This window comes from Aptenodytes forsteri, unplaced genomic scaffold (assembly GCF_000699145.1).
Source record: "Aptenodytes forsteri isolate BGI_AS27 unplaced genomic scaffold, ASM69914v1 Scaffold155, whole genome shotgun sequence".
Classification (NCBI taxonomy): Eukaryota; Metazoa; Chordata; class Aves; order Sphenisciformes; family Spheniscidae; genus Aptenodytes; species Aptenodytes forsteri.
The window spans coordinates 7108105-7135885 of record NW_008794446.1 but is presented as its reverse complement, the minus strand read 5'-3'; the positions used below and the strand labels follow the sequence as shown (position 1 = coordinate 7135885).

The 27781-nt window shown below is 44.0% G+C and overlaps 1 protein-coding gene across 1 annotated transcript in view; it reads right to left on the bottom strand.

The window, feature by feature from the left end:
- The window catches only part of FLT1 (fms related tyrosine kinase 1), a 101501-nt gene that overhangs the window by 30690 nt on the left and 43030 nt on the right, over positions 1-27781 (bottom strand). The window contains 6 exon segments of the mRNA XM_009290222.1: positions 602-740; positions 3981-4087; positions 10048-10179; positions 12106-12252; positions 17374-17664; positions 23033-23141. Coding sequence (XP_009288497.1) covers positions 602-740; positions 3981-4087; positions 10048-10179; positions 12106-12252; positions 17374-17664; positions 23033-23141 — 925 coding nt within the window.

Here is a 27781-nt window from a genome sequence, read left to right as displayed (position 1 = left end):
CCAGATTCAACTGGCCCTTTCAAACCCCTTCCCTTTGACCGTCAGGATTGATGAAAAAACTACCTGCACTCCCGCGTCCCTTACTGCCACTCCCAGGGCTCTGTAGTCCTTCTTGATAGTCCTCAGACTGCTTCTGGCTGGGTCACTGGTGCCCATGTGAAACAGCAGCAGTGGATAACAGTCAGTGGATTGTACGAGGCTTGGTAGCCTCTCGGTGACATCCCTGATGCGAGCCCCCGGTAAGCAGCACACCCCTCTAGAGAGTGCATCAGGTCGACAAATGGGTGCCTCTGTACCTCTCAGAAGAGAGTCGTCGACTACTATCACCCAGCACCTTTTCTTAGTGGCGCTGGTTGTTATACAGGGGGCAGATCGGGCTGCGTTACTCAGCTCCAGCGTCTCTCCTGATGTGATGGTCTTTCCTCTTCAGTCTGCTGAATGCTATGTCAGTCACAGACCAGAGCACTTGGTATGGAATAGCTCACATCGAACCTGGCAGTACATTGTGCTGCTTGTCTAAAACACACCCAGCTCCTCTTTACCTGTACAAACACATCTCATTCAGTCACTGCAAACCCAATGTGAAGTATGCCAATATTACCTAGTTTAAGCCTTTCCCTTGCAATCTCCCACTTGCTGGCATCATAAGGCAGACGTTCACATTGCTCATCTAAGGGGACTTCATCAGGATCCATTATGATTGACAGGTAATGGTTGGTCTTCATTTCAGAGGAAGAAGGCTAGAAAACAAAGAATATGGCAAAATGTAAAAGAGGATAAGGGTATCTGTCAGCATCTTCCTGTTTGGATCAAGGATTTCAGGTTAATTCTGTCCACGGAGCTGCGTGTTTCACAGTCCTATAGATGGTTTAGTTAAGCTCCCTTTGGCTTTTTTAAATATTGCAAGATTTTTTATGTAAAAGAAACTCTGTCTTCTAGCTTTCCTCATATGTGACATATCGGTTTCTTCAATGAAATCCATGTGGAGCTGTATTAACATATGGTGTTATGATACAGGCCCTCTGCACAGTCAAGAGAAATATTTTCAGCAAATGACTAAACATTGCTGGTAAAAATAACTTTCCTTCATGATTGTGCAAAGGAAGAAGTGGCCATATGCAACAGACGGAGTTCAACTGCCAGATTGCTGGTAAAAATAACTTTCCTTCATGATTGTGCAAAGGAAGAAGTGGCCATATGCAACAGACGGAGTCCCCCTGCCAGTGTTTATTTTTCCATATAGCCGGCAAAGATAGGTCATATGTGGTTAGAAGTTGTGCAAGACTAGTCGCCAGGAGACTAGACATTATACATTTCAGAAACTGTTCACAAATTTTCAGAAATTTTTATTTCTTTGGTATTATTTCTGATTAATTTACTGAAATTATTTGAGTTTGGAGGAATTCATAAACACCCAGACTCAAACATATAATTTCAAACACATAATTTCAAATTAATTTGCCAGAAGTTCAGTTTCTCCTGAGCAAATGGCTTATCCACTTCACATGAGAAATGTAAGGAAAGATGAACCTAATCTCAAAGTTTTCTGCAGTCCATCCGTTTGAAATGTATTTTCCTTCAAAGAGCACCTAGATTGCCACCCTAATCCACTGGACTTTTCTTGACACAGGAGTACTTATATTTCTATAGAAAAGGTCTAGTGTTTGCTCTGATTTCCTGGCTATTAGTTGGAATTTATGGAAAATCTGTTGAACTGAGCCCCTTCATGTTGCTTTTCCTAAACTCATGGAAACAACACATGGGCACATACACAAACACACAGATATATCTAGATATTCTTTTGTTGTTGCTTTAACTGCCCCCTGTGACTTTCAACTTTCCTCCTCTACATCTTGGAAATATGTCCCTAATACATGCGTTTCCAGGCATTTGTTTGAGAAGAACATTACTAGCTGTGTATGCTTTGGTTACAGACATAACTAGACTAAAATGACAGTAGCTAATAGCTCCTGTTTTAGTTGCCTTTCACCATCCCAAGTATGCAGAAGGTTAGTACCAAGAAGGATTACACCGATGCTTGGGGAAAAGTCAGGTGGCATAAAGCCTGGCTCCAAACCATTCACTGACTCTGGACAGGACATGGATAAGTGGGATATGGATAGAAACAGAAGTGTGTGTGGTGCTCCAAAAAGAGCATTTCTTGATAGAGACGTGTACCAGACTGCTCCTACCAGTCACTTTAGAAGAGCTTTTAAGTGGACCCATCCCAGGAAGAGCCGTAGGGGAGTGGGAAGGTGCAGAGAGCTTCCTACGTTTCTTTATTCAGATGCACTGAATACCTAATCTTTGGCACAATTAGAGATTTGAACAACATTTTGAATGATAAAGGATTGTTAGGTATAGCATTTGTCCCTGTATATGTAACAGATAGGCTTTAAGAAAATGCTCTCAGAGAGCATAAAAGTATTTTTTTCTGTTGTGGCAATGTAATTTGTATATGAAATTTAATTTAGAGCTAATTCCAGACCTAAATCCTTGAAAGTAAGGGTTTGTAACAGAAACACACAGAAGACCATAAACATAGACCAACACTAGCTGGAAAGCCTCGTCTGGCAAGAAGCCTTCACATGTCATCTGCTTCAAGTCCCTTGTTCTACAGCAATGACGATTATTTTTATTGTCTTTTAACAATCTAACAAGCAAAGTCAAGTTTTGGTATCATAACAATAAAAAAAAATCTGCAACCCTTTGCTACTTTTAAAACTTGCATTTTTCCAAGGGTTTGCAGTCATGTTATGAATTGCTTCATCATTACTGGTGAGCAGTCAGAACTGGTCCCACTTGCTTTGCAATTTCTCTATAGCTATGAAGTTTCTCCACAGCTTCAGCTGACGTCAATTTTTCTCTCCCCTAAAACTCCCATGCATTTCTTCTTACGAAAGTTTGTGGCAGTAGGAAGGCAGGCAGAGTGACTGCTGCCATACTGCCCTGGTTTGGAGGTCTGGTCCTGCATTCCCATCGGTCAATAAAAGTTCTCCGTGTAAAACCTAAAATACAGGCAGGCCTTAATGCAGGTGGAGATAAAATGGTCTGGCGGGCTGCAGTGAGACTTTAGCAATCGTCATGGAGCTCAGCCAGCTGGAACATGCTCAGCTGTGGCAGCTGTGAGCTTATCCCCATGGCACCACGCTGTGTTACCTCTCCAGTTGGGTGAAGGAGGGCAGCCAGGGCTCAGCACCGCTGTGGTGGGGGAGAAGGGGATGTGCAGCCATTCCTCATCTCATGTCCTACAGTGCACCCCATTGCCCCAATACCTCCCTTCCCTCAAATCCATCTGCTCCTGCGAGTTGCTCTGAGATCTTTCTGCACTACTGAAGAATTGCATTTTCTGCTTATGAGAGCTGCTGTGGTTTAACCTGCACACACCACGGAAGGCAGACATGGTGCTGTCAACAAAAAGGGGCTTTAAACCGTTGCAGTCAGCCTTGAACAAGAAGGAGGGTCAGCTGCAGGGGCAGTTCACATTATCATGCTGATACAGGATCGTCTGCTCTAGAGGCTGCACCACCAAAACTACTTCAGTAAAATATCACTTTGCAAGTGATGTAATTATACCAGACACTGTGTGCAAACCAGACCCCAGCGCGCTCTGTGAAGATCTGTCATTCCCACTCACTCAGATCTTCAAAGACATTAAGATGCCAAACTCCCATAGCTTTTAAGGGAATGGGGATGCCTTTGGTGGGAGTCAGGCACCCAAATGCTTGCACGTCTCAGAGCCTTGCCCCCACCCAGGCTTTGCTTCTGGGCTTAATCATACTCAGCCTTGTGAGTCACAGTTCCCTGGGCACCCATCAGCAGCCTGGTGATTGCACAGGGAACAAAGGTGAGCAGTAAATGAATCAGATTTTTTTTTTGTAGACTCAGCAATCCCAGTGGCCTGGGAAGGATTTTCTAACACGAGCAAAGGGCTGGTAAGGAGAGGCAGATGCTGCCGGGAGCTCCCCGTCCGTTCTTACCCTCTTCAGCTTGCGAATGAAGAGGGTCAACAGGAGCCAAAAGAGCGTCGCAGCCACACAGGTACAGGTCAGGGTTATTAGCTCCAGGTTTGACCTCTCTGATGTGCCTGGGAAAATCAAGTGGCAAACATTTTAGAAAATGACCTGCAAAGCAAGGGCACTTTATGTTTCTTTGCCATTAAAATAAAATACCAGGAAGGACCAGCTTCTTTTCAATGGGGTATTAATCTCTGTTTGGACTGGCTCGCAGAGCCTGGAAAAAAATGGTGTCCCCAGCAAAGCCATTCTACTGAACACAGCAAAATTACATTTCATGTGTCTGTAAGTTTTTCAGTAAGAAGTCAGCTCTTCTTTGGGGTGCAGGAGGTGAAGTAAACCAGATTGAGGATAGCCACTCAGATAATAATTTCCTTTTGAGGTGGAAATTCAGCTGCAGGGTATTTTTAGCCAGATTTTCTCTGTGTGAGAATGTGTGTGGGCCTGCTCATGCAGTTTCACTCCCCCCCCCTTCCCTACAACAGCAAAACCCATCTGGCCAAGCCCACATCCGAGAGAGGAGCAGAGGTCTCAGAAACACTCCATCCCCAGCAGCCTCGGGCGAGGACGGGGCTGCGTGGAGGGGGTGCCTCTGCTGGCTCTTCCCCGGGGGCAATGCCGCAGTGTGAGAGGTGCTGATAACGTGCAGGAGAAGCTCCAGGGAGGGCTTGTGCTGGTGTAGACACCGGTGAATCCAGGTGTGACCCGGGGCATGCCGCAGTGCTGCTGCTTGGGTTTTGCTGTCCAGAATGTTTGATGCCTCTCCGCAGGCACTGCGCCTGCTCTGCCTCAGCTCAGTGAGCTCTTCCATGCTGATGGCTGAGCCCTGCATTCTGCACCTCCATCCCAGCCGTGCTGGAAACCTGCCAGCCCTCACCAAAAACCCCTCTGGAGGGGAGCTGGGGGCTCCCTTGGAGGCTTGTGGTGCACCTGGCAGCAGTCAATGAGCTCTCCTTCGCATGGTCTGGATGGACCCAGTCTGGCACCTGTGAGCTCAGCTTGTGCAAAGCATGGCACGGAGGTCCTGATCCTAATCCCCACCAAGTAGTGTGGCCAGAAACCCTGGGTGTAGGACCCAGCGCTCCCTCCAACCCGCTGGTCCCCCGGCAGGCTCCGTGCCCTCAGGTCTCCTGCAGGTCACACCAACAGCATAGGGCCAGGCTCCCCGAGGGGACACGGGGCCCTCTCCGTCCCCAGCAGAACCCAGCTGGCAGGGAGATGGGAGAGCTCTCCAAACCAGGGAACAGATTAAGCACAGAAAGGGAAAAACAAAAACAATGACTGAAAACGGAGCAGCAAGAAAACATGAACATTAGAAATCTGGAGAGTATTAGAGCCCACTGACAGATCTTAAAAAAAAGCCAAAATAAAATTCATTTCAGACTGCTACTTAGGGACTTGTAAAATGGTTTCAGAGCAGTCTGTTTTGCAAATCCTGTGATCGTGTCAAAATACCACACTTCCCACAATATGTTTTCCATCTGATTGGTAGCAAATGCAAAAACCCCCTCATGCTCTGCCTCTTATTCTGATACACCCTCCAGAGAGAGAAAATGAGAGGACAAGGAGGAATAATTCTGAACATGATTTCACAGTGGTCTTGTCAACTGCACTTGCAGCAGTTTCAGACCCTGGGCAGGTCAGTGTCACATGAAAAAGGGATGGTGGGCTTACCAGGTAACCCAGAGGGATGCGTTGCCTAGTTTTAGGAGCTATGGAGCTTTGTTTAGCGGTTGAATTGTAACTGTAGCTGTGGCTTAACTAGCATAATATCTTCCCTCTCTAAAGGTGATAATCAGATTTGCATTCATGCCCTATATCTAAGATTCCTCTGGCATGTCCATTCTGGAGCTTTGAGAATAAAGCTCATTGAAGAAAAAATACAACTGCAACTACAAATGGAGATACAAAGTATCTATTTCTCCAAAATACCAAGAGTGTTAATTTTTCACAAGTATTTTTTAAAGGCTTGATTTAGATATGGGACATAATGATGGCATAAATGATACAGCCTAATGCAGCTTGCCTATCCTCTGGCATCATCAGGCTTTCCTTTTACATACGGATACTCTCCTCTTGCTTCTGAGCAGCACCCGTGCAGATGGCGAGTAATAGTTTCTGACATTTATTCAGCAAAACCTGGAGGGGCTGAAGGTTCATTTGTTGCCACTGCTCCATATGGCAGGACTCAGAAAACCTGTGAGGCACGGTACAGCCAGTCCTGGGGTGGAAGGCAGCAACTCCTTAACGGCTACCGTATGCTGCCCAGGAGTTAGTGAAGAGACGTGAAAGGTGCTGTCTTTGAAATGTCCGAGCAAATTTAGGCAACTGGAAAGCATTTCTCCAGGCTGGGGTTGGGCTGGGTTATCAAATATCAGATTCCTAGTCTTGCTAAAAGCCTTGCAGCCAAAGCTGGCTGAGTGCCTCTCAGCTGGGTAGGAAAAAGTTTGAGTTGAGGCAGAACAGACAGGGAAGGACACTCAGAAGAGGGCTTACGATTAGCAGAGTTTGAAGGGGCTGTAAGCAGGACCAAATCCCTCTCTCTACCTGGTAGCCCAAGATTTCTGGCTCCCCCTTACACCCCTCCCAGACCTTTACCCACCAGCTACCTCATCAGACACAGACTTTCTGCCATGTGCAGCTCTGCCCCACCCACCTGATGTGCTGCAGCAAGCAGCAGCCCCCTTCCTGCCCCAGAGCCCCTCTGAAAGCTCCCACCACCACCGTCCTGTGTCTCTGCAGTGATGCAGAGGGGCGAGGAGAGGGTGAGTGAAGTGCCACCACCGGCAGCTTCCCTCTCTCAGCAGCGACAGGCAGGGATGAGAGCCTGGACTAATGTGCTGACCCCTGCAGGCATGAGCTCAAGCCTTGGGCTGGCATGGGCTCTGTCATTAGAATTTCAACTCTGAACGTTGAGGTGCAGCTCCGTGTCAGGTGTCAACCAGGAAAAAAGCAATGCCTGGGGCATCAGCACCACTCTGCTGCGCCCAAAGCATCCCTCAGCCCTACACCAATGTGATCTACCCTGCTTAATCCGTGTAGCCCATGATCACGGCAGTGCAGCACTGGGATAGGTGCTCAGAGATGCTGAGGAATTTCCATCCTTGGAGGTTTTCACGACCTGGCCAGACAAAGCCATCACTGACTGGATGTAGTGTTGGTGATGATCCTGGTTTGAGCTGAGGTTGAACTAGAGACCTCCAGTACTCCCTTCCAATCCCCTTTGGTGGTTTTCTTAGGTAACAGGAGTCTAAGTGTCCCCTGATGTTCACCTTTTCTCTTACAGTCACCCACATAACCCAGGCTGAACCTCATTCAGTAGTTGAGGGAATTCCAGTTAAACTTCATGGAAACTTTCCTGATGACTTTGGAGTCAAAGTGACCCAAAAGGCACAACAACTTTTTGAGATACAAAGTCAGAAAGGTAGATAGACAGAAAAACAGTTATTTAAAAAGCAAACACCCTTTTCATAATGTTGGAATATTCAGTGAATGCTTAATAAATGTGATGTTTTCCTTTCTTATCAGCAGGGATCACATTAACTTATCAAGCATCAGCTTTAAGACAGCGCATGTTGCTGTATTCATTTGCTTGTTATACATCCGGATTTCAGTGAGCATGAGCTGTGAAAGATGCTCCTTCCTTCATCAACACATCCCCTTCAAGCTGTGCAGCACCTCTGCAACCAGCTGTATCGCTGGCTCCCGCTGAGAAGGGGTGCAAGGGTCTCCAGGAGGAGAAGCAAGGCAAGGCTTTCATGGCAAGTTACCCACTCTGCAAGCAGGGCAGACGCTGTGCAGCTGGGCGTCCCCTCAAACGAGAGCTGCCCAAGACAGCCTGTGTTTCCCCTGTGGCCAGCAGCTTGTGTCCCCAGGTTTTTAGGGACACAGTCCCCTCCGCTTGCTGGGTGCTCTGACACCCATTTGCTGTTCCTGTTCAGTCCTTGCAGATTCACTGCCTCTTCAGTTCCTCAGCCGAGAGCAAGCGGACAGCTTGCTCTGACATGTCCACAAACGTGGCCCCTCTCCTCCTCAGACAGCCCGGCAAGCATGGCTTCCAAACCAAACACAGGCTGCAATTATTTAAAGACAGCCCTTGGATTCCACCATCCATTCATCCATCTCGGATACAAAAATAACACATTGTTTTATCTGTGAGTATAAGAACGTTTTTTCAGAGGAAATAAAGAGAGCAGACAGTTTCCTTCCTGACTCATTCACAAACTACTCTTCCAATCTGCTAAACACGGCCATCGGCACGAGGCATTGCTCCACTCCCTTTGATCTGCAGCCCTGCGCTCCAAGAGCCACTGGGACAGAGGGAAGGCTTTGGTACTCACAGCAGCAGTTGCAAGGTCTGTATTTCTCAGAAAGGCAAGCAAGTGGCAAAGCCTAGAGAGAGACCCACGTTTAATCCCTGATCTTGCCCCTCCAGGCTCAGGGATGGGGTGAGAGGCTGCTGTTGATTGGGAGAGGGACAGACACTCCAGTTCAGCGTAGGAATGACCTCAGGCAGTAGGAAGAGAGAGGGTGGAAAGGTATTTTTCTTGATCATAGTAGATAAGACAAACTCTCTCTCTTTTTCTTATGCAGCCTCAAAGCTATAGATTTTAATACGGTGGACTTCATCTCCTGCTTGTCTAAGAGCTCCCATAGGAGTCACACAAGAACATTGCCAGTGGTCCCCCAGGACATGTAACCAGAGAAGCAGCTTTCCTGGCTGCTGACTTTCCTCTCCTCTGGATCACCGACTAGGAGATATGACTTCCTAGAAGCCATCCGACAGAATGCTTGTGGTTGTAATAAATAGCCAAGCTACAATGATGTTAAAAATCAATACAATAATGAATTACATTACCTAGGACTATCAATTAGTAGGATGCACTTAGGCACAAGTTATTCTTTTAGCTATTATAGTGGCCGTAAAAACCTTAGCATTATTCATAAGGAGATAGGCGTTTTTAACTCCTTGATTACAGCAGTTAGACCAGCCCACACGTACATATACTTATCCCTGACCTTCTAAATCAAAAACATCATTGTATCATCAACAATCACCATTAACTGAGACTGCTAACACACTCATGGCAGAAAATCAATACTGATTTACTAGCTGTAATTGTCTTCTGCTGTAGGGTAGTGTCCAAATACTCAGTAGTATTCAGATACATTTAGCAATTGTATGAGAACATCCACAAAGACATAATCCCTGCCTGAGAGAGCTGGTGGTAGTCAAATTGTCTTCTATAAAGAGAAACTAAATGCGTTTAGGACTATTTACTTAACACATGAGATCAGTAAGATAGGTTATGTCAAATTCAACTAATACATGGCACTGACTTATATGGAGAATGTCAACCTACTTCTCTTATCTCATAATATAAACCAAATAGGGTATTCAATGAAACTGAAAAGTCACTGGATAAACTTTATTTTTATGCAATGTAAAATTACTTGATAGAAGTCACTCCCACAGGCCTGAGTCAAGCTTGGCAGAAGGCAGAACAACACTGGACATGAAATGAATAGCAAAATAACCTAGGTAATGGTTACAGAAATAACTAGATCATACCTACTTCTTACAACAAGTACCTTTGAAAAATGCGTGTGTAGCTATCACTAATCTTCTAGTTCAATTTGGCAGTTCACTTTACACTGAAAATAAACAAATTAAAATATCCCAGGCCTCTAATTTCTATGGAATTAACCTGAAATGGGAAAATGAGTGGGTAGGAGAGTGTTCCTTATTCTGTTTTTTGTTTGTTTTGATGATACTAAATTTACATTTCTCTTCTACCCTGACCTGATCTTTGTTGGGTTGAAGCAATTCTTCTTTTTAGGTCAGTGTAAACACGCTCTGAGTTAGCATTTCCTGCTAGGTTTCCTTTCCAACCTGGTACGCTTCCCTTGCTAGGACTTCCTTCAAATTGCTGCCTTCAGAGATCACTGCCTGAGCCCCAAGTCATACCCCCACCTGAGTAAGAACATCACCCTGGCAAGCTTGCTCTTCCCATTTAATGTCATGCTTTACCTTGTACCGTCACATATGCTGCACTCTCCACGGACCCTTTTAAGTTGGTTGCTATACACTGGTAAAGTCCTTCGTCCTCCTCTTTTACTCTTTCAATAAACAGCATTCGGCTTCCGGGCCCCAAAATTATTCCTGTGAAATGAAATATTTTGCAATGAGAGGGAGCCAGGATATAAACAAAAACAGGCCCTTGTGTAATAATATCTGCTTCAAGTTCTTCTCAAAAGAAATCTGAGCCACAGACTGCACAGCACAATGTTATCTGTACTTGAATGTTTTGGGAATCTTTTGGAAATCAGTGTTTACAAAGCACTTGTGTAAGTGAAAAGGCTCAGCCTAAGGGAATGATCTTGGGAGCACCTGGTATCATGTATATTGATTAGCACTGTGCCTAGACTTTCATCCAAGTGAGTTCTTCAGCATGTCTCCAAGTTTTGGAAAATGGGTGGTCTGATTACTTAGCACTGCACTTACAGGCGTAGGTCTGCACCAGAAGCAGCTCGAGCTTAGAGCACTTCCAAGACCCAGCTCCACGCATCCACACCGGCCTTATGGGCAGCAGACTCACTCCAAATCTCACTTGCCCATGTGGCATGGAATGATGGGCCCCTTCTTGGATGGACCCCAGCTAGTGCACAGAGAGGTCCCATGAGGTATACCCTAAAACATAGGAGTTATCTGAAGTGAAAACAAGGTGTTGAAAAACACCTTGTTGATTCCAGATGGGTCAACCCAGAAGCCAGCCTGGGCAACACTCCAGCAAGCGAGGAAGAGGCAGGCAGCAGATTTGGCCTCAGGGCTGCCTTTAAGGCACTGTATAGCCAGGAAATGTGCAGTCAAGTACACACTTGTGTGTTTGGCTCAATCAGAACTACTCTCCCATCAAAATGCATTCCCACCATCTATTTCAGGCACCTAACTAAAGTGCTCTGACCTACTCTCTAGAGACATCTTCCTGGCTCCTAACTTTATATGTTGCATTACACCCAAGCTAGATACCTAACAGTCATTTTAGAAGGTAGTGTTAATAATGCATATTACAATGATGTGATCACTGTCAAGCTTCATGGAACCTGGCTCCATATTAAGTTTAGTGTGTGTCCTGCAAGTCTGCACAGGCTTATAACTCACTCGGAGAAATCCTCAGAGTTTTTCCCAGTTGCCTTTATTCATGCTATAGTAATTTCCAATAACACAGGACAGAACCTTAAACACAAACTTTCTAAAACACTGTTATTGAAGACTACACTTGGGATTCAAGTTCTGCAGACCAAACCTCCTTGAACATTTTTGCTGAGCCTATAACACTAGCTCATTGCATGCTTCTGATCCAAACGTGGATGAATTCCCATGAGAAAGGTTTTGCCTTTTCCCTCATCATTCATCTCCACCTGAAATGTCCAAGGAACACTTCCGTGACTGTGGTGCCATCAGAGCTGGACATGTACCCTTAGCTGATCTTTGAAGCCACATTCCGGACACAGCAGTAAGTATCTCCCGAAGTTTTCCTGTAGCTGTAGCATGCCACCTGGGAAGCTGTTCCTTTCTGCTGCGTGAGACCTGGATTCCCTGGCTGCTGGCAGATGCATTTCAGTTTTGGAGACCCCAGATACATTATTAGTCCAGTGGCTAGGCTGTGAACCTCGAACAGACTTTGCATGCCTGACCACAGACTCCCTACACACATCACTCAAGCTTGGTTTTCTCCTGCCTAGCTATACGCTGGCCAAGACACCTGATCCTTAGGCTCCCTCTATAGTAAATGGAGAGAAATATGTTTCTCTGGAGATGACTCTTCTAAGATGCAAATTGAGAGCTGTATTTTTTCCACTGACTCCACAGAGGCCCGTTGTGCCTACACCTCCAGCCTGGCTGAGGTTTTGGAGGGAGACGGAATAACCCAGAGCACCCGTCCCGCTGCCTGCCTGCCTGTAACACCCAGGCAATACTCCTTCCTTACATCCGGGTACCGATGCCAATGACTCTGCAAGTGGCTACCGAAGGCAGACAGGTAAATAAAAAGGCTGTAAAAGGTAAGCGAGTACACAGAGCTCTCACCTGATTCTTGCTGTATTTCCTCATGGTTTTTAAACCAGGATATCTGGGGCTCGGGGATGCCACGAACCTGGCACTCCAACATGGCCGAGTTACTGGTGTTCACTGTCTGATCCGTAAGGTGCCGCAGCAGGGCTGGTGCCTCTTGAGCTACAAGACAAAACAACACCTCCGTTTTACATTCCTGTAACTGTGGGGGTTTAATTATCATCCCTACCAGCATTTTACTGATGTAAACAGCTATGGCTGTTCTACCAAGTTCATTGTTCACAGATTTTATTTACCGTTCCAGTTTGCTTAACAGCGTCTGGTACGTACAGAGTACTCCCGTTACTCAGCAATAGCAGGTTAGGATGACCAGTGAAGACCCGGTGATGACATTGTTTAAAGATTTCCTCAGTTCCATCACCTACAACATTCGTTTATCAAAAGCAATGACTTCCTATGAAAGCTCAGAGTTTTGCATCATCAGGAGAAACAAACTGTGACACCAAAGTTTTTAACAATTAGCAGGACGCCCTTGTAGCAGAGTATCTCTGTGTCACTGATAGCACCATGCAGCTCTCTACACCACGATACCTGTGAATGTGACTTTTATCATTTACGTACTTTAAAGAGTACGGTTACAAATCATATTCAGTAAACTCACATCATCTAAACTCAGAAACCATAAGCACAAAAGCATTGTGTTACATGTCCCAAAGTCTTCATAAATTCTTCCACTTTTTGCGTTTCACATATTTGGCTGAACACAACAAGGCCTGGCCAAACCACACCACAGCCTGCCTGCCAAAACTGCGCTGGAGAGAAATGTGCCCGTGTCCTCCGGCAGCCACAGACGCTGGAAACCCTGGCGGCAGGGGCCAAAGCTGAGTGCTAGCAGGCCACAGAGCATAGCAACACCGCTCCTGTTTTATCTACTGACATTCATACGAACGCAATGTAATAAAACACATTTCCATGACAGTCAGTGACAATGAGTATTGGAAGCGCATCTCATCTGTTCTGCTTCTGTTCAAGGGCCTCCCAGAAGGGCATTTCAAAAACACTCTGTAAACATCATGCTAAAGTCATCCTTGAAAGAAGGAAAACAACGCATCTTTCTCATCCTCATTTCAACCCTTTGCCACTCCTTCCCCCATTTCATACAGAGCTGAAGGCTGTTCTGACAAAGATCAAGGTATTTGCAACGTTTATGCACATTATACGGCAACATCTTTCTGTCACTTTTGCAACTCTCACATCATCCTTTTTGGTATTTGGGTCCCTTTAAAGCAGTGATGGAGAATCCGGGGAGCTCCTGAGCAATGTCACAAATGCAAATGCTCTGCAGATTCCCTCAAATTCCCCGGTCTCGCAAGAACCAATTATTTGCAGTCTTTCCCTTCAAGGACACTGCCAGGATCAGCAGTTACTAACATGGTAAGACACACATTACAAAATATGAAATAAACCAAAACAAAACAAAGCAGAAACCAACTCTTTGCAAGTATTTTCTTTTAGACTGCAATAGATAGCAGTACACCAAGTTCAAGTATAATATCAGCTGAATTTCTGACATTCTGTGTTTGGAAGATTATTCTCTATCCTTTCAGAAAAACTGACTATCAGACATTTCCATCTTCACAATCATTCTGTTACCAGCTGTAAATAAAAACTCTCCAGAAAACGTAAGCACCTATGTACCACCAGCTTATGCAGTGTGCATGAACCCCATAGTACTAAAAGCACTTTTAAAGTAGGCTATTTTTGCTATACTCTTACCCCTCGAAATTAATTCCAGCATAGTCATGACCCTGCAAAGACCAGTTTGGGCTTTTCTGAGCTGCAAGTCTGTAATTTCCACAGGCAATGCTATTTTTTGTTTACAGTGTAGTAGACAATTTGTTCTCTCTTCCCAAACAGTAATGCTCATGAGAGAGGCTGTAAAGTAAATTCTTCATCAAATACCTACACAGTGACACGGACAACAATATTTGCCTTGCAGCCAAGAAGACTGCCCTCTTCTCATTGATACCTCGCCTTGATTTTTGCACAGTTCTCATTTTTCACAACACAGTCTGTCTATGAACAGGCACCGTCTGACACATGTCCACATACACACGCTGAGAAGAGCTCCCCATTTCACATTTATCAGCAGTCCCTGATGGACACCCCAGCGCAGATATCCAAAATGAAGGCGGACAAGATGACACAACAAAGGCAAATCACACATTCTGTGAGTTATTTGTGATTAATTTTAATTTTTTTATAGCCATACACTAAAGATGGGTTTTCATATTAAGAAAAACTTTTTTGCTTAAAACTTAGATCCAGTCACCATTCACATACTTTCAATAATTTCTCTGCTGCAATCAGCTGGTTTTTCAAGGCCTTGGTCAACCTGAGGATTATTCTCTTTTGCAAACCACCCGTTTTCTCCTGTTCATTTTTGCAGTGAAGCCAAGGAGGGGAGTTTCCAATGCCGCGCTCCGCCCACCCCAAAGCCGAGGGGCTGCCCTGGCCGCCAGCATGCACAGTGCAGGGCTCAGCGCCCAGGGCAGCCCCCCAGGCTCAGCCCCAGCCCTCGTGCCTGCCCGCAAACGCTGCCCTGCCGGGCCAAACTCTGCTCTCAGTGCCCCCAAGGAACTTCATTGCAGGCAGAGTTTGGCCCAGGGGAGCGACAGGGCAGGTCACAGCGGGGAGAAGGGGATGCTGGTGTCAGAGCACTCAGCCGACCTGGGGTGGTAAGGAGGGAAAATTTGCATTTCCAAAAGCAAACAATGGCAAATGGGTGGAAAACATTACAATTTGTTCATTTTGGGGTATGCTTTTGCATTCCGTCCATTTTTGCCCTTTGTTATGATTATGTTGTCTGTTCACTTATTTTTATTAATCAGTACAAAAATATAAATACAAGCTTTAATTTTAACACTTAAAAAACCAAAGAAATATAATTCACACCTTTCTCCCTAAATAATATATTACACAACAGAAGGCAGAGAAACTCCCCACACCGATGAGATTCTCCAGTCATCTGAGGACCTCAAAAGTGACATCAGTAGTTTTTATCTGGCCACCAAGAACTGCTTTCCTCAAACGTTTCCAGTGAGGTTTCTCTGTGCCTCCCAACATGGGCAACCACATCGGGATGTTACGACACCCTTGCACAGCGTGGCCCTTCAAGCGCTGGTCGAGACCAGGCTGGCAGGACGTCCACCCAGCAGTGATACACATCATCGCGATTCACAACAATTTCACAGAGGAACAGTCTAATTGCCACATCTCTTTTTTTTTTTTTGTCCCAAACTCATATTGCCTGGCAACTGGCTGCTACAAGTCATCACACTCCAGCTCCCAAGGCCATGGAAAATTCATAACGTCCTGTCATCACCACCCACCTTGCCATCAAATGTCTTCTCACAAAGTAGCCTCGTAAAAAAGAGGATTCTGTATTGTAATTCTTTTGAAGACTTGCAAATGCTAAAGAGCGCACTTGCCCCATTTCTAAGCAGTCACCAATGATTTCACTTGCTTTTTAGGCATTTTTTAGAAAAAAAGAGACCCAGGTCCCTTTGCAAGAACACATTGTTTCTGGAAGCCATCACACTAATAATGAACAAAAGAGCTACTGTATACAAGCAGGCTATAGGTGACATTTCAAGATATAAATGATTATTCTTTTCTTTACTCTGACAACTTCCAGGTTATCAATTGTTTTCTAAGCATTTTAGGCTCCATGAAACTGGCATTATGGGGAAATGCTATTGTTTACCCTTTCACATTTGACAAAAGCAATTCCCACGTGAAAGACAAGTTTAGCCGTGGGACACAGTCTCGATACCTAAAGGAGGAAATAGTCTGGTGAGTTCCCAAGCGCAAGAAACTGTCATGTTGTCACCCTCTATTTTAAAAGCACAGCCACTTTGTTCCTTTGCTGTAGCTATTTTGGTCACTACGGTCTGTTTTGTTATGGCTTATGTAAATGCTATATAAATGATCAATCATAAATGTAACCAAAAATAATAAAAGCTATGTATTGTAAAAAAATAAAGTTATCATCAGATCTATTAAAAATAGTAACTTCTTCCTTATACAGAATTTATAATACACAGAAACATCTCATAGCAAAATCATGACGAAGGAAAATAAAGGGGAAATGCTCGGAAGGAAGTTTTAGGTTGCCCTTAATTCTCCTTCAGGATTTTGGCTGGTTCTTAATCCCCATAGTAAATCCAATTGTCATTTGCATACCAAAAGCAATGAATATTTTTAGTGGCTTCAATTTTGAATTTGTATTTTTAAAAACGTATTAAACAACTCACTGTGCTGGCTGCAATCTTGTCAGCCGTGTTAGTGTAATATTTCTCATTTAATAAAATAATGACAACATTACAAATTCCTGTATCTTCAGGCCAGGAGCAATACTCACACTTTTATCAGTAGCTTTTTACATTAGTGCAGAACTGACTTTAAAAATTGACCAACACAGCAACTGGAAGTCTACCTGGATTTATTTGGAGAAACATGGTCCACGTCTGTCAGTTTTAAAATCATCATTATTATAAATGATATGATAGGTCTGTGCATTATATCAACATTTTTATTTCTTCCCTGCATACTTCCTTTAGAAGATACTTTTTAAGATTAATGTACTTTAGTGTAGAAAATAATTTCAAATAAATAAGCATTAGAACTTGCTCAGCAGGTAATATTTATAAGTCCATCAAGATCAGATTAAAATAAAAAATATATAGTCCAGTCAATCTCAAACTGAATTGTGCTCATTCCGCACATTAAAGTTAACTTATTAAATGTCCATTGTTGACTGAAAACAGCAGTTTTTAAAGTTAAACAGTTTATTCAGCTTTGACACTTTTGATGAGGCCGATATCAAAGTGGAAGAAAAGATTGATCCAAAGTTTTCCTTATCGCTCAGTAGGAGACAGCAAGAGAAAAAATAACAACATGCAAAATGTAGCACAGGGGATCTTCCAAACCCCAGCTTCCATGTGCCTTGTCAAAGCAGAAAACACCCGTCTGAACTCAACTGGAAGCTCACGTGTTACGATTTTGTTTGCTATTCCTCCTACGTCCAACCCATGGGGGAATGTGCACCACCTCAGGGCCTGAAAGGTAGCAACAGTAATAAAAAATCAAGATGATATGAGACACCTGTTACTGTTTAATGAGTCCTTTAATGTTTTACATTGCTTTGTGTTGTACAATCATTCCTTGTGCTTTTATATTTGAGGATCCGAGAGTAAACAGCCTTTTTGTTGCAGTGCTCACCTCTGATTGTAACGTCTTTCTTTTGAAGCACTTCTTTCCCCGTGTATATGTTCCTTGCTCGGCAGGCATAGGTGCCCGAGTGTGCCAGGGAAACGTTCTTGATGGTCAGAGTGAGGGTGATGGAGTGCTCCTTGTTGAGAGACCTTTTTGCTTTCGTTTGATTGTTGACTGTCCTCGGTAAAATCCAAGCAATGTCTTTGTACAGGAATTTGTTGGCCGAACAGGACAATATCAAATTCTCTCCTTCAATGGGCATTTTTTCCAAACTAATATGGAATCCACTCGGTACATCTGTCAAAAATCAAGAACACTTTTTAGTTTATATGAAATGAATGAGCCAAAATTAACACGGTGTATATTTTCCCCTTTATCAGGAAGCCTTTGAACTCATCAATGTCGTCGTCTTCCTGCTGAAGTCTCTAATCTTTCCTTTCATATGCATGGCTCCAGCTATTCTTACAATTTGTCTTGGAGCTACAAGACACTTGGGCTCAGACATCAGTTGGTGTAAACTGAAGTCGCTCTTGGAAGTAATGATTTTGTATAAATGTTATGCCAAGTTAAGACAGGCTGGGGCAAGGTACCAAAAGCAGAATTATTTAAAGACAGCACAGTGGGACTATGAAAAAGGAGGAAAATTCTGATCTCAGCTCCAGCTTGTGAACTGCATGAGAGAAAATGAATCTCAAGAGGACAGTAGAAAAATACTGCAGCTCGTCGTGCTTGGTTATATTGTTTTCTTGCTATTCATGAGTATTCAGACAAATTATGTCTATTTCTTAAAAATGCTTTAAATCCTGAGAAATTACTGAATCTGTGACTACACACCTGAGACTTCCCTTGGAACAGAGGTATTTACCCTCCATGCATTTAAAGCATGTCAGCCACCCAACAGTACCCGCTGGCCTGGGTGGCCAGCTGTGTGCGGGCAGCACTAGGATGAAGATCACTCTATTCAGACTGCTTGGCATTCAACATAGATGAATATTTCCACCTGAGAGAAATCAAGGATCATTGCACCAACCATCTACTAAGTGTAAATATGACTTAAGTTTTCACAAGGATTTTTCATAGCAGATAGTTCAGGCAGGAATAATTTAGCCAACACTGTAAAAAGTCATACTTGAAAAAGTCATGTTTGCAGTTCATTGTAACATTACTGCAGTTTCCTCCACCTGGGGAGCGGCACAGACCTGTGGCAGTGCCGACTGCCTCCTGGCCACCTCCGCCTGGGGCTCATCCCTCCAGCGAAGGAGAGTTACGCCACTGACCTCAGTGAAAGTAGAAGCAAGTTCCTGAGAGAAAGCACTTCCAAGTTTTACTCCTAGAATGCAACCTCTCTTCGTTTATTTGTAGCCAATATTCTGATAAAGTCATTTCCTTCTTCTCGGTCAAGTGACATCGACTTTGGCCATTTTCAATTGTTCTTTCCCTGCTAATTGCTACAGCGCTTGGCTGTGAACTTGACTCAAAATCATAAGAATGGTTTCATCTTTCATAAGGGAAAATTATGCCTTCTTTTCTTGTCTCTTGGAGCATGAACAGCTCAACGCCGACTTTCATTCAGTTCCATGCTTACCAATGTTGCTTTGGGTTTAATATCACAGCAGCAGGGACACATAAAGAGTAGATCTCCAGTGAATAATATCCCACACCTTCTTTCAGTAACCTCTTTCACTGATTGACCAATCCATCAGAAATCTTCTCCCTAAATCCCCACAATGCAAACTGAGCTGCTTTGCCCCCCCAGGGGGACCATGAACATGACCTGCTCACGTCTGCCTTTCAGACAAAGCTCTGCCTGTTGAAAGTCTGGCATCAGTTGCCCCCCTTAATATTCTCTTTTCCACACTTAGCCCTGAGTGTTAAACACAGGGTAAATGACCTCCTGCAAGTCCTGGATTGAAATTTCCTCTGACTGTAGATGCCTTCCAGGGAGAGGCCTGATTTCTGTTGGTTGAACTCATTGTGCCCTTGCAGTGAGAGCAAAGTGTGTGCCTGTCACCAGCTGTAGTTCAGGTGTGAGGTCCAAAGATCAACCTAATGGAGGCAGTGACACTAACATATTAGATTGGATATTAAAGCCTGTGTGTTGACTTGTTCCTCTTACATTTCATTGGGATCCCCTTTTTTCCTCTCTCCAGCAAACAAAAATATAAGAAAAACTTTAAATTTAGTGAACTCATGTATGAGTGACTATCATCAGCATCCTTTTTGGTATGTAAGGGCGCACGGTGCCAGGTTCTGGTCTCAGTTAAGAACGTGTTGACTGGGAGTGCTACTAAGATGAAACCTTTCCGTACAGGGGGTACAGAATATTTAGCCTAAGCCATCAAAACGTAGACATCTACTTGAATATAGCTGTTTTGTGTATGGACAAAAGTTTACAGCCCATGGAGTGACACAGGCACCTCCAGAGGGCAATGCAACCCATCGCCTTAAGATAAGTCAAATTCCAGAGATCCTGATCCCTCACACTTAATTATGAAATGATCTTACATGACCAGCTTAGGCTTAGATACCTAACTTCAAGGCTTAAGTTAGATGAAGTGAATCCTATGCTTGATTTTGGTAAAAAGCATTGAATTCAGACACACTTAAAACCAATCAAGGGGCCAAAGTTTTGATCATGGATAAGTATTTGAATCAAAGGAATTTCAGCCTCTTACTCACTGTACATCTCAAATTGTTCTGATACGTATTGGGAAAGCCAGGCTACAGGTCTGAAATACTGCTAATTTTTGGCTTTTGCGGAGGCCAGTACCCAGCAAAAGCTGGGAAGAGCCAAGCAAAACTCTTAAGATGAAACTAAAGATCCCCTGGGACTGAGGCAAATGAACTATTTTTAACATAAAAGGATAGCGTGCCAACAGAATAATATAGCTGGAACTACTTCCATGTTGTCAGGTCTGGAGCTCTTCCTAGATGTGTCTTCTGTGAAGAAAGACTATTTTCTGAACAAATCTAGGGACAAAAGCAAAATGCACAGGATTCCAAGCAAATCATTTGTCTAAAGGCTACGAGCCCCCTAATATATGACACCTCTCAACAATTGTTACAGACTCAGGCTAGCTAAATAACGTGGCTGTGAATAATGTAAAAGGCTTTTATTTACTTTAGTGATTTGAAGCTTCCTGTGGAAATAGCTCCCAGGTTTCCTGATGGAAGATTTTGTTTATCTTTGCCAAGCACCATCAGGAATCTCAAAATAAAATGCGCTTAGTGACATCGGGAAACCAGGGAGATAAGGCAGAGCTGTTCCTGTTTCACCCTCTGTAATTGCAAACACACCCATGGGCCTGCTGTGTGCCAGCAAAACAGCTCAAAATGTAGGGAAAGGGGCAGGCTGGAGGCAAGGGGGCTACCACAGTTAAATTTGGCATAAAGGTGTTGTTACAGAGACTGTTTGCGTATCAGCGAGCAGGAGAGGTTTCAGAAATCACCTTTCCACATTGCTTTTATATAAGGCTCACAGCTACTTTTGTGCCCTGAACAAAGATTTCCTTTTAGAAATAAATCAGTGTGAAAACACCCCAGAAACGTCCATTTGACAGAGGCCATAGGAAAGGAAAGCTATGGCAGAGCCCATGGACTTCATGTCCTACATCCTCAGGCACAGGGTATAAAATTATACCACTCTGTCCTGGTTTCAAACCTCCCAGAAACACATATGCAAGTTGCACTTCAAGCCCAGAAACAATGAGATTTACAATAACTTAAGAAAGTGCTTGTTCTTACTGGGTCCTCTCTGCTATACCTTCTTGCAGTTATTTCCTCATATCTACCTTTCCCTGAAGGGGTGGAATATGCCACTGCCAAACTAGGGTTGCTGGGACAAGCTCTGCCTTCCCACCACCTTCCCAACGGTTTCTGCCTATAGAAAAGAGACTCCTCACAGCACCACAGCTGCTTCACTGGAGCACAAGTGTTTTCTAATCCCCAGGACAAGGCCTGAAGGAGATTGCCTCCAAGGAAAGGGATTCTTCCTGTTCAAGACAGGCTTTGTCTCCACCTGCTCTTTGGAGTCCTTTCTGGCTTGTCCTTTTTACAAAGGGCAGCAGCTCCTCTTCCTACAAGAGATCACCTTCCCCTCTCTTACACCTCCCCACACTTCTCTTAACGCTTACTTTTGTGCGGTTCAGGCTAGCTTCATATGGCGCCAGCAGACCCAACAACATAAGACAAACTAGCCCCAAGCTGTCACACGAGACCTGAAGTATTGGGTTTGGACTCATTGGAAGGAAATACTTTGCAGTGTCCTGTTCACATCCATCAGCATTTAGGGCTCTCTTTTTTTTATTCCTTCAATGTGTTTTTCAGCAAATGCTGGATGTGAAACACGGGCTGTTACCCAACCACAGCAGTTTGGTCTCAGCCTGATGGAGGAGAATTATGATTACACCACGTGAGCTCAACTGATGCGCTATGTGCACAAACCAGAAGAATGACCCTAACTTGATTTTGGTAAGGACAAAACAGCAGTATTGTTTAAATAAACTGCCTTCAATCAGTGCCACTGAGTGTCAGTGGATGATCAGGACTTTCCATGTCACACAATTGAAGTGCTCAGCTCCAGGAACTCAAAAGACAAATGCATTTCAACTTCACCACCCTATATAGAAAGTTTGCCACCAGTCAAGATATTAAGAATTTCCAAGCCATGATAAAGCAGCCATTCCTCTTTCTGTACACCAGCCAATACAAGAGTCTTCAAAGGAAAGTCATAATATTCTGCATGTTCTCATGCAAGCTTTGGTATCAAGGAGAAGGATTTCCTTCTATCCCTGGTCAAGCTCTAAGAATGCGAGATCTAAGTAGGGAAACTAACTCCTTCATGTCACAACACTAAAATATCTGAAACCGCCATCAAAACTTTGAAAGGGAGATTTGGGTACAGCAAATGGGGCCCATCAAACTTCAGCTTCATTTGGTTTCAGGATCCTCCACGTGACATTTTGAAGACTGAGGAGTAAGAGCTAGAGAAGGCCAAAATCAGCATCTTGCACATTAGAAGAGCAACAGCCTCAGTGAGTCTTCTCAGTGCCATGGCCCAAATGACATCCAAGGCTACCTTTCTCAGAAGAAGGAACAAAACTCTGCGGTTTATACCCTGCCACTTTTCTACCTACGAATTGCCATAGTCCCTGAGAGCTGTGAGAGGCTGCCCAGGTACCCCAGGCATCCCTCCTCTGGCACCACACTGCCTGCAGACGCTGGCACTGCCCTGGGCACTACATTGTGAGATCATCTGGTTGGCAGCAGGATGAGGCTGTAGATACCATCAGTGACACACATGAAACTGGCTTACTGGCGTATGAAAATACAGTAAAATTTAACATATGGAATGATTGCAGAGGCTAGGTGATTTAAAAGGGGGAATTACAGGTTGCTATATTTGTGAGCAATTTGTGTCATGGTGGGATACTTGATGGAGGGATAAGTCATTCACCAAATTTGGTGTCCTTAGAAATCCAGACCAGCTGCTGTGAAAAACCCTTCCAGGACCACCCAAAAGCATGGTATGAGTTTACAGGTGTACACTTTACAACAATTCTCAAACTGTGGTATATGAAAAAGCCACAACAGCTAAACAGTTATAATCCCAGGATTATCCCAGGACCAGGAAACACGTTTGGCTCTAGTGGGGACTAGATCTTACCTGTTACAATAAAGCTGACATTTCTTTCGGCTTTTCCCACTTTATTGGATGCCACACAGCTGTAGATTCCAGAAGATTTGGCTTCAGCTACAACGAGAGTGCTAGCAGTCTGCAAAAGAAAGAAGAGGTTTAGCTCTTGTTGGATCAGGAACTCGGTTAAAGCTTCCCTTCTCGTTTTCCTAAGTCACTGTTGACAGTCCCACGATTCAGTCTCTCCATTCATTCAGTGACGAGCACCACTGGGGCTATTTAAAGGACATGTCATCATACACGGTTTTGGAAAGGGTGGAAGAATAACAGAAAACAAGCTCCTTGGGAGACCATTATATTATCAGAGCCATCATAACCAAAAATCTTTGAGTGTGTCTTTCAGGTTGATTTATCTCTTGTTGCTGATGTAATGATAAGATACAAAACATGAAGCGTGACACCACGTGGTTCACCCAAGGAGATGAGCAGCCTGTAGGGCAGCCAGACTGCAAAGGGAATAGGTGAGGAATGCCTCAGGCACTTGGATAATGCTGGGAAAAAATTAGCTCCGTTTGACACTAAATGCATTTGATTTTCATTTTCTCAAGTAAGTGTCAGGTGAGAAAGGACAGGGGCAAAAGAGATGTTTACTCATCCTCTTTTGGAATATTTCCTCTTCTTGGACTTAATATTTCTATTATTAAATAATAATATGTTGGGTTTCTTTACATTGTATTCTATCACCATCTTAAGAGGTTTAGCACACTAAATACTTTCACAAAGTGATATGGCTTGCAAAATGAGACCTCGGAAGGCCAGGGACCAACAACACCTGATGTGCCTTTAGAAAAATAAAAACCATTGTAATAATAAGACTTATACCTTCATGGTGATGGAAAGCCATGGTCTAATGACTTCGGCACTAAGTGAAAGAAGAAAGTTATGCAGAAAAACCTGAGGTGTTATTCTCATATGGAGCTGAGACATGGGGCATGCACATGGAGCTCAGCAGTGGGATGTGCTCTCAGATGCAACTTAGTAGCTTAACTTTCTGTCTTTCTGTCTCCATTTTACTTCTGTAAAACATGCGTTGGCTGGAGTTACAGGCAGAGCTGGGACGGTGACGAAAGGAAATTGCGTGGCCGCGGAATCCTGTTGTTTGGAATTATTTGGCTTTTCCAAAAACCTTCAAAATCATTTTTGTGCAATTAATACATTCTTTTAAGTCTGCCTGATTGCTGGAGTCCAGAGACAAGCACAAGAGGGTGAGTCAGTAATAAATAAGGACCAGTTATCTACATTTCTACATAAACATTGGCTGAACATTTGCACTGCTTCTATGTCTCCTACTCAAAGACTTCATGGCTATCCCCAAACTCCTTGTTGAACCCCTAAATAAAATAGATCTTCTGGTTTCCCAAAACATTCTTTAGTAGAAAGAGTCTATTACTTTTCCTACTACTTGAGCAAACACAGTGGAGTCAAGTTGTTTGATTTTGGCTTATTTGTTTTAGAAAACTGCCCTACGGCAAATTCAAGACTACAAGTGATGGTAACAGCACCTCTACCCTGTTAAGCTGTCTCAATGGTCAGCTACCTGTCTGCTAACAAACTACATCTCATTTCTAGCTAGAATTTTTCTAACCTACCTTTTTGGCTCTTCTGTGAGATGAAAGAGGCTCAGTAATACCAGATAGATAATTACAGCCCTTAAAAAAAATCATCCTGTTTTGCTAAATTCAGTAGGCTGACCTCTACAAACTCCTAATTATAAAGCATGGGTCCAGCCCTGTCTATATTTTGTCATTCTCTTTGCATTCCTTCTAGTTTTTAAACATAATTTCATAAAGTGTGGACACAGGGCCCAGCAGCAGGATTTCTGCAGCCGTTTTATCAACGCTAGCTCAGAATAGAAGGAAGTCCCATAATATCTGCCAGAGGGCTAACATGTGTAGTTAAAAACTGCTTCTGCCATTCCAGACTTTCCACAACAAAATTAGCCTTTTTTGCATTAGTTGGTATTACCTCACAGCAACTTTGCCCAGGTAGGAACAGTGACCTAAAATGCACAGTGAAGGAGAATGAAGCTCTTATTTTCTGACTCCAGGACACCTGTCTTTATCCTACGACACCCAGAACCAGAGCATTTCTGAGCCTGAAAAATACATGTCAACTATTCCTCCCACAATTACTCCAACGTTTTGGAAATTTTTTTGTACTATCAAACTGTATTTTGTCCTGACATTACCGAGTATTAGTTCTTAATGACAAATTGTGCACGCTATCTGAGTTTTACTGCTCCAGTCCACTATGATGTGACTACTACTTTTATTACACTGAGGACTGCACATACAGTTACACTTAAGCAGTATGACTGCAGTTACTGACTGGAGTGATTCTAGATTAAGCCTTTTCTTGCATATTAAATGACCCTAGAGAACATTCCTCAGCACCGAAATTCAGTAATTTAAACTGAATGCTTTTCCTCAGCATTGTTCTGGTTTTGGCCAGCTTGCACTGTCCCAAATACTCCTCTAGCACGGGCCAAGGATCGCTCCCAACAGGCAACTTACACGCAACCAACATCTTTTGGAGGGTAAGGGAGATAAATGTTATGAACACAGGCCTTAGTGCCAGAGAGCAGTCATTGGTATGTTTACTTGACTAAGGCAGAGAAAGCTATAGTGTCTAGGAAAAAGCAAGACTGACTTTGCAACAGAACAGAATACTTTAGAGACAACATGTCTCTGCATAAATCTTTTAGCTTATAAATTAGTCATAAGGATAAGATAACATCTCTTTAAATAGTTTGTGAGCCCTCCAGTGGTGCAGTCTGTGTTCTGCATGGTGGATGCCAGCCAAAACCAACCAGAGAAGCAGTGTGTACAAAACTAAGCCTGGCATGTTGCTGTTTATTGAGAAATTATGGCTGTTTGAGATCAGTCTGTGCTACACGGTTCCTGTATACATTCTCGCAGCCTTGTATCGTCTGGCTTAGCAACAGAGAGTTTCAGTCCCTGGATTTGCAACCACGTTACATACAGAAAGTCTGAATCCAGTTGCCATGATCAGACAGAACAGGGCAAATCCTTCCTGGCATGCTCGGCATCTTGAGAATCATCTGTCCACAAACCCCATTTACCACCGAAGCTTTGATCCTTTATTCCTCCTTTCTGCACCCATCATCTCAGCTGAAGCACTGCGCTGCAGGCTCATCTCAAAGCCAGGAGCTAGGGAAGTAAATCCCATACTGCTGCTGCTTCTGCCGGCAAATAAAAGAGGCATAAAGCAGAAATCCTGAGAGATGGAAGAGGAATTTACAGATTTGTTCGTGGTGGAAACTGATGAGGAAAAGACTTGGGGGAAAAGAGAGTCCAAAGCAAACTGGCATGATCGTTGTGCTTGGAGTCAGGGTGGGCCGGTCTTTCCCCTGGAGGCTCTGCTTGAATTTCTCTTGTCTCTAAGTAGTTTAGATAGAGGATTCCCACTGCTCCAGCTGATGGCAGAGAAGCAAGAGGAGGTTTCAGAAAATGGTTGATAACTTGACTCTTTCCTGACTCCTAGAAGGCCTCTGCAGACACAGGCATAAACATACTCCATCCAGAGATTGCTGTGCTAACTTCTCTAAACAGCCCATACATTTAAAAAGCAAAATACTGCCCTTTCAGCATTGAGCAGGTTAGTGCAAATCTGCCAAATATTGTTGATTCCCTCCTAGTTATGCTTTTAAGAAAATGTATTTGTTAAAAAAAATGGGAAATTAAAATATGCTCTTTTCACTCCCTTGGATTTATCTTTGGCTAAAGGAATATTTAGGAAGACCCATGTTGAAATATTGGCAGCACACCATTGGATTGTTCTGCTTATGCCAAAGACATATGATCTGCATGCCTCACGTGTCGGAGAGGACCATCAGTGCAAAACATCCGGACAACATGCTTCACCTTCAGGACCACCACAGAAGAAACTCCAAAATATCTTCAATAGCAGGACATGAACACAGGCAGGAGAGCAGCCCCTTCCCCCCGGGTCAGACAGGCAAGTCACTGCTGTTAGCAAGCAGAGCTGCAGTTTCTGCATCGTGTGTTGTCCAGCTCGAACAGGCCATGAGACTCAATGCACCCAGGTGACTCACGAGGAGATCACGCTACAGACAGCTATACCACGGGCACCCCCTGTCCTCCTTCCCAGGGCCATAGGTAGAGTGAGGCAGCACTCGATTCATGCCCTGCAAGGGAGGGGATCGATTTCAGGAGCTGGAGGGAGCTGCAGCTCAGCAGAGGCAGGTGCCAAGTTCTGCTGGTTTTAATCTCACCAAGGGCTCAGCTCAGCTGGCCCCTCCCCACGATCTGTTTAGAAGTGTTGACAGCGATTCTAGTAGCACTCAGAAAGGCCCCAAGAGAAGTTACAATGTGCTGAAAGTGAGGCAAGCTGCGCTCCCACTACTATCTTTAGTCTGGCTTCCTAGGAAGATCGCACTGTCTGTCTGTCCATCTGCCGGCCTGTCCTTCTGTCTGCCAGTATCCTCTCCTCCCCCACGCCCTCAGTAATTTTTGAACCCTTTGCCCAATTTCAACCAAAATTGACAGACAACTCAAAGCTTATAAGATCTCATGCATTTCATGAAAACCAGCTGTTGGGTAGAGGAGAAAGATCAAAATGAGTGTTGTGGTAGTGAGCTAAACAGCTTTCTCTTCTGCTTTGGGTTCCAGATGGCCAATCAGCACAGATGTATTGGCCAGACAGCTGGCATGTGTAGGGACTGAGAACAGACACAAC